This window comes from Lepisosteus platostomus, chromosome 16, assembly GCF_059453375.1.
Source record: "Lepisosteus platostomus isolate fLepPlt1 chromosome 16, fLepPlt1.hap1, whole genome shotgun sequence".
Classification (NCBI taxonomy): Eukaryota; Metazoa; Chordata; class Actinopteri; order Semionotiformes; family Lepisosteidae; genus Lepisosteus; species Lepisosteus platostomus.
The window spans coordinates 22691734-22699832 of NC_142626.1; the positions used below are offsets into that span (position 1 = coordinate 22691734).

The 8099-nt window shown below is 39.2% G+C and overlaps 1 protein-coding gene across 1 annotated transcript; it reads right to left on the reverse strand.

Annotated features, from left to right (window-relative positions):
• Positions 1–3755: 3755 nt before the first annotated feature.
• Positions 3756–4774, reverse strand: LOC148647063 (G protein-coupled receptor 4-like). Its single transcript, XM_088609014.1, has one exon. The coding sequence runs from the start codon at positions 4772–4774 to the stop codon at positions 3884–3886; it is 891 nt and encodes a 296-aa protein (XP_088465140.1). The 3' UTR covers positions 3756–3883.
• Positions 4775–8099: the final 3325 nt, after the last annotated feature.

Genomic DNA, 8099 nt, shown 5'->3' on the forward strand with positions numbered 1-8099 from the left:
GTGTTGTGTTCATTGTGTTTTGCAATAAAATATTAACTTCAGAGTAACTTGTAAAACTATTGAACAATCTAAAAGCAGGCATACGAAATACTTAGAACTGTTACTAGCAACAAGTGAAAATGAGCTCTTGCAGCTTTTCTTTAGCTAAAGACAAAGTCCTCATATGAGACACCTTTACAAATTAGTTGTCATTTGAATGGAAATTTGCCAGATTTCTAGACAGTGACGAGATTATAGCCATATTCAATTCCAAGCCCCGACTAGAAGGCCAAAACCTCACAACAGAGGTAGGCACTGATTGTTTTTGTGTGTGTGTCCGACGTGGCACAGTAACGTTCGGCAGCCTACTGTAGGTAATTGCTGCTTAACCTGTGTGTGTGAGAGAGGCAGTACAGTGTGTATATACAGTATATAAGATTCCACTAATTTTACTGTTTGATTGAGGATTGGATTGTAAATTGGAGGGGTGCCCCTATGCTGGCAGGATGGTCAGTTAGAGCCCAGGCCACCCACTTTTGCACAGGCCCACCCAAAAATCAATTCCTGGCTATGCCTCTGGTGTGGTATGTCTGTCCTGGACCAATCTTTTTTAAAGATCCTATTATTCAATTTAATTCAACTTTATTTGTCATTATACTTACACGGGTGCATAGTATAGTGAAAAGTGTTTCTCATTAGTCTCTCAGGTGCAGTATATAAATAGAACAGAAGACAAGACAATAGACAGTAATACAATAACAATAACAGTGTAAACAACAGTGTGGTGCCAGTGCAAAATCATCAAAAGCTGTGCAAATATGCAAACAGAGAAAACTATACAAACAGGACAAAAACAGTGCAAAAATAATCCGGTGATTGATAAATAGTACAACCAGTACAGTTTTAAGTACAATTTCAGCTTACATTCAGTTGTCGTGTATGTAGTGGTGTTGGAGTACAGTCATTGTGGGTACAAGAAGAAGTTAGGAGAGATCATAGTATGATGGGAGGGTGTGGGGGCATCACCAGCTTGATGGCTCTGGGAAAAAGGTATTTTGGAGTCTAGTTGTGTGCGACTGGAGCGTCTGGAACCTTCTACCAGATGGTAGGGGGACAAACAAGTTATGACTGGGGTGAGTGGGTCAGACATAATTTTGGTGGCTTTTTTCAAACTCCTGGTGTTGTAGATTTCCTGGATGGATGGTAAGGCACTGCCGATGATGTGTTGGATAATTTTGACCACCTGCTGCAGTGCCTTACGGTTGGATGTGGTGCAGTTGCTGAACCAGACTGTGATGCAGCTGGTCAGTATGCTTTCCTCCTATATCTGTAGAAGTTGGTGAGGATCCGTGGATGCAGGCATATTTTCTTCAGCATTCTCAGGAAGAACAGCCACTGTTGTGCCTTCTTAATGAGACTGGAGGTGTTGAGAGCCCATGTGAGGTCCTTAGAGATGTGAACACCTAGGAATTTGAAGTTATTCACCATCTCCACCGCTGACCCTTCGATGTAGACGGGGGAGTGGACTTTTCCTTGTCTCCTGAAGTCAACGATCAGCTCTTTGGTTTTGCTGACATTGAGACATAGGTTGTTGGTTCGGCACCAGTCTGCAAGTTGTTTTATCTCCTCCCTGTAGGCAGTCTTATCATTGTCAGTGATCAGGCCCACAACTGTGGTATCGTCAGCATATTTGATGATGGTGTTTGTGCTGAACTTAGCAGTACAGTTGTGGGTGAACAGGGAGTTAAGCAGTGGGCTGAGCACACAGCCTTGAGGGGCACCGGTGTTAAGGGTGAGTGTGATGGAGGTGAGGTTGCTAATCCTAACAGTCTGGGATCTGCTGATAAGGAAGTCTAGGATCCAGCTACAGAGGGTGGTTTCTAGACCTAGAGCCCTAAGTTTGGTAGCAAGTTTAATGGGTATGATGGTGTTAAATGCTGAGCTAAAGTCAATGAACAGCATTCTTTTATAGGTGTTCCTTTTATCCAGGTGGGTTAGTGTGGTGTGTAAAGCTATAGAGATTGCATCCTCCGTGTAGCGGTTTGTGCGATAGGCAAACTGGAAAGGATCAAGTGTTTTTGGAATGCTGGCTTTAATGTGTGGAATAAGTAGGTTTTCAAAGCACTTCATTATGATGGCGGTGAGAGCAATAGGGCGATAGTCGTTCAGGCATGTGGGTTGCCAGGATTTTTTTTTGTTACTGGCATGACGTTGGTTGTCTTGAAGTGGCTAGGTACAGTAGCCTGGGCCAAGGACACTCCGAGCAGGCTGGCAGACATAGTACACGTATTCCTCGTATAACACCCACCCACATAATGCTTTTTCAAGCAAAACGTTTAACGAATATTTCTCACATTAGGTGGCTAAGTGTTAAGAGGGAGTAAAAGGTGGGTATTTGCCTGCATTGTGCTGTTTGTCTCCCTGTGTTTTTCCATCAAATCAGATGGTTCTCATTTTATGTGGTTTGAATACATCTTTGATTGTACATAGTGCGTCACTAGCCTTTGCAATGAAATGCAGGAGTGCAAAAGGTACTGTAATGGCAGTCCTTCTGCAAAATTAACAGGCAAAGAGATCACAACACTGGTAGAGAAATAATGAACCACACAGAGATAGGTGACTGAAACTGTAATATTGCCTGCACTTTGAATCTGACTGGGTCAAAACAATTTGTACGATTCATCCAATTTAATTTTTTTTCATAGTAAATAACACATGCTTTTATTTAAGTTAGGCCAGGTTTGTCAAACAGAATGTTATGTTTTTAACATAATTTTAAGGTAATTTGCTGATGCAAGCCATGGTCACAAATGTAGGAGTACGACAGAGATTTTATGTCAACTGATTTTAAATAAAGGCTTCGGGTTTTTTGTTCTCTTTTGGGTTTTTTTCCATTTCCAAGTCATCCTGTCTTTCAAGTGACAACAGTATTCACAGATTGAGTGATACACTTTTTGCCTAAACGCTCATCAATTACCACACCGAATGAGGTGACACATCAGACGTGTGGGGTGCTTAGCTGGAATCACACTTGAAACAGGGACAGAGAACAGAAAAACAGAGCAACAAGGAAAGAGGGACAGTGCACTGTGACACATGGTCATTGTATTTATGTCTGTTTACCCTGTGTGAGCACCCAGAGATTCCTGCCCCTCATTCAACTCTTGGGCAGAGAGGGGAGAATATAAAATCATTGGTCAGTGGGGGCCTCTTGGACATAGCAGAAGCAAGAGTGTCTGAATGGGGAGTGACCTGATTCTGCAAAATTCATTCTCTAAAAGCAGAAGGAATACCTCAAAGCTGAAGTCATGTTTAGATCTGAGATTTGTATAGCAAGGAACTTCAACTCACACTGTCAATACCTGTAATAAAAAAAGCATTATTCCTAATTTAGTATTGTCAGAAACTAAATTCACGGGTAGGTTTTAACATGTTATTTTACAAATCCCCAGCAGGCAGTTGTAACCCTGAGTGCAGCTAGAGCAAAATGTTATTTTCAGTTTGTCTATATTTTAATTTGAATTGATTAGTTTTAACTCAATTCTCCTACAGTAGGTGCATGGGATACTGTAAAAGTTTGAAATACACAGACACATGGAAACACGGACACAAGGCAAGAACAACTATAACCTCAAAACCAATAAAAGTATTTTAAAACTGACAAATACATAGTGAAGCTTTGAACATTACTGGAAGAAATATACACTCTAAAGTCAAGATGAGTCATACTGAAATCTCAGAGAGTCATTGGTGGGTTTTAGGGCCCCTGGCTAGTGTGTAAAATTGACCATGAGAAGATACGATTTGGTGGACTACATTTTGACCAGAAAGTCCTCCATTTGCGGAACAACAGTATAATTGATTTCATTCCCACTATGCTGTACAATTTCCCTTGAAGAGAACCTTAACTTCCCATACTCTTGGTCCTCGTTGAAGAACACAGCTTAGTGTTCTCCACTCTGGACAGGTAGAGTAAGGGCTGAGTGCTGCTGCTGATGTTGACGAAGGAGAAGGCAAAGGGCTGGATGTAGCACTTAAACACATCGACAGAATAATATTGCTGGAAAGGGAAAAGAGCTACAGGTGGGAGATAATTAAATACTATAATAGCCAGGATGGACAGAACCATCTTGAAGGCCTTCTTCTTCATGGGGTGCATCTCGTCTTTCCCTGGTCCAGATCTCTTCAGTGCCCACAGGATGGAGATGTTACAGAATAACATGAAGGCAAAGGCAGTGAGGATACTGACAGTGAATATCTTCTCAAAGTTCTCAATCCCCCCAATGGCCTTGGCGATGGCGTATGCTAACGTGATGGCCAGCACCACCACTGAGCAGGCTGCTCTGTATTTGTGATCTTTGAGGCCTGTGAAAGTGATGGGATGCAGCACAGCTACATACCGGTCTAAACAGATACAGGAGAGAAACAGGGGACCCCCCATGTCCTTCACCCCATAAGCAAATTTCTGGGCATACCAGACATCTTTATTATTGAGAAGAAATACATTAACAATGTCAAGAGGGACCATGCAGCCAAAGAAGCCATCCATGACTGCAAGGTTAAATATGAAGATGTCTGAAGTGGAGGATTCTCCTGTTTTTCTCAGTATGAGCCAAAGAACTGTTACATTGGCTGGCAGACCCAAGATGACATTGAAAATCTGAGCGGTTAAGTCAAAGAAAATACCAGCAGGTCTCTCTTCACATCCATCAAAAGGTGTCCATGGCCTAACTGAGTCATTCGGTTTGCTGTGGTTGAGCAGAAAAGTTGAGTTTGAGTCAAAGGCATCCATCATGATCTATAGAGGAAACAAAGAACATCTGGTTGTGCAACAGTTTTAGACACAAAAAGGACATAACTATTTACTTATATTACAGTAGCATATGCCCCCAGAAGACAGGCATACTATAAACACATGTATTTGGGAATTTTGGTTAAATTGTAAATGCATAATTAGACTCTAATAAGATCTATGGAAAAATAGTCAAAATATGAGTTTAAAAAATAGTCCAAATATTAATATTATTCCATTTAAATGGACTTCTTAACTGAAGTTCAGGGGATTAATGACAAACAAGTTCATTTCACCCAGATGTGATAAACCCTTATCATTATATACAGCTATACACGCATCTCTCATGCAAGCGCCTCTTTTTTCCCACATTTTGTCTCCTGCAATTATCCTCCACTTCATCTCCACTTTTGCAGCTGCCCCTGCAAACTCCTCTCTCTGTACAGGGATCCCAAACTGCCTTTTTCTATGGCCAGGGGGCTGCTCCTTTACCCAGCAGGTTAAGCCAAAATCTATTATACCTAAATTGCTCAATAAACATTCACAAAGCATCTGATTCTTGAATGCATTATACTGTGTTAAATGAATTGGATCTCTGGTGGAGATTGTAGGGTTGACTTGTGGTAGCATGAAATAAACTTTCATTAGCCCCCCTGGCTTGAACACTCACCTAATCCCAGTTCTATTGAATGGACTTGGTAGAAAGAACAGCTCAACACCGCCCTCAGTACAGAGATTAACAGAGACACTGTCTATTGTAAGATTTAAAATTTGTGGACTTATTGTTTACTCACTCTGCAGTTTTCTGGAATTTTGCCAAATATTAAATAAATATTTGGTTTCAAACTGCCTAAATTGTAAGAAAACCATAGTCAATGTAGCTAGGAATTTAAGGATGACGAAATGCACGCTGCTGAAAGAAATGACACAATAATACTTATTGAGAATTCAAAACTTGTTGGAAAAAGGTTTTCCTGTTGCTTTCTTTTAAAAGCACTGGACTATTGAAATTACTAGTAATAACAGCATCTGTTTTACTGCATTGTAGCCTATTTTAATATACATACATAGAACTTGAGTAACAGTTCATAGCAAACTAAATTCAAAAAGATTTAGAGGAAACTCAAGACACCTGAGGTCTAAAATATAGACCTCTAAAATAGGTTCTAAAATATATTTAATGCAGACAAGTGGAGAATATTATATGCAGGTAGGAAAAAGAAAGAATAGATAGGAAACTGGAAACAGTTCATGAAAAAAAGACTAAGGTGCTTATGCTGAAGCATTTTAAATTTCTAAACAATGCTGGGAAACAGTGAAAAAGGCAAACAAAATATTAGGATAGACATAATTGAAATCGCAGGTCATTGTGCTGAAATTGTACAATGAACTAGAAAGACCTTACTGAATACTGTTTACAGTTTAATCCCTATGTTAGAAATAAGATATCTTCAGAGAATGTCCTAAACCGACAGATGGAAGGAACTTTGTTTTTTCTTAGTCTGAAACAAAAAATAATACAAGAGATTTGGACAATGTCAACTCAGTGGACTTCAGAATGAACAGTGAAACACAAACAAAAGAACACAAAACAACTATGTGGACAAGAAGCTACAAATTACAAGAAACTTCCTTTTCACCCAAAGGGTTATGGGAGCGTGGAACACGCCGCACAGCCATACTGTAGAAGTCGATACCCTGGCTTGCTTCGAGAAATGGATGGATGAGGTCCTTGAATCAATTAGCTACTAACTACAAAAGAAGATTGATGGGCTGAATTGATTCTGAACTGGAGTGCCTTCCCTTCTGTCTGGAGTCTGCAAGTTCTCACATGTGTGGTTTTGCCCTGGACCATGGGGACAAAGTGAGGGAGGAGTTGTTCTCCCACCCTGTGTCTTGTGCTTCCAGGATGGGCTCTGCGTGGCTGCAACACTCACCAGAACAGCAGCTTTTTGATATAGAATGGAAGAATGTCTTCTAAAATATAGTAAAATAATGTTATTTTCATCTTTAACAAATAAAAAAATTCTGTTTATTAAAGATAAGAGAACAACAATGTTAAAACAGTGAGCATCACAAAGCTGCTTTACCTAAAGACTCCTATCCCTGTTTACCTAAATGGTAGCTTCCTTCGTTTTCTGCTGTGCTTAAGTACTGATTAAAATGGTGCTTACACTGTATTGCTTTCATATTTATCATAAAAGCAGATGAAACTGCTCAGAAATGCCAATTACTAATTTATACCAGACACTGAATGATTGTACACTTGCATGTCTCTCAGTCTGCCACCCACATTAAAGTAATATTTGTAAAAATAAGCAGACTGTTCATCAGGTTGAGACTGAACCTATCACATTGAGCTTGTTTTCTTTTTAAAAACATATATTACCTGTTTCACAACAACCCTTTTTCTCTTGTTACAATGCTTACAATGTTTCCTTGAAACAAATTTGGAAGAATAGCCATTTTATTTCACTAATGTAAAATTGTATTGAATCTCTCAAGAGCAATACATTTACACTCACAGTCTATATAATTCAGAATGAAACTTTAAGAAAAAGCCTTACATCTTATATTACTGTTTTAAAAAAAATGTTTTTCAAATCCCATTAGAGGTCAGTAACACATAGCAAAAAAAAAAAAACTTCCTAAGTTAAAATAAATGAGAATTTTATGGAGCCAAGAGAAAACAGACAAATGTTTAAACTTTGTTTAAAGTTCTGTTTGTAAAAAAATGTTTGTAGTCAAAGATGTCTAATTTGCAATATTTGGGTTATCTTAAGCTGTATTCCAACAGAATAATACAAAAGAAGATACTTTTGAACAATGGTATATCTTCCAAAATATTATAAGTACAACATATATCATTAGATATGTAGAAAGCAATAGAAAAGCACCTCAGCACCCGTCAACAGTTTATTAATAAAGAAAACCAGCATTTACACCAATGCGGAATAGAAAATCTGAGCACACTGTAAGCATGCAATAGTCTTACCAAGGCTACAGCAACGTTTGTATTCAGATTTAGGTTGGCTTGATGTTATTCTGTTGCACTCCACAGCCTGTTAAATCCTAAAGGAGTCCTCCGTATGAATGTGAACTTTAAACAACTAGGGCATGGCTTTGGGACAGACCTGCCCATCGATCTCTAGAGAAGTGTTAGGGAGGGCTTTTGATTTAATCCAGTCTGGGCACAGAAGATGGGTTGAACAATTCAATCGAAAATCCACAGCTGGTGATACTCAATAAAAACATTCTGCAGAGTCCGTGCTCTCCAGAATTGAGAAAATAACATATTAATGAAAAAGACAGAATAAGAAATTGACAT

Coding starts and splice junctions, on each gene's coding strand:
- LOC148647063 (XM_088609014.1), bottom strand. CDS start 4,774: ATGATGGATGCCTTTGACTCAAACTCAACTTTTCTGCTCAACCACAGC.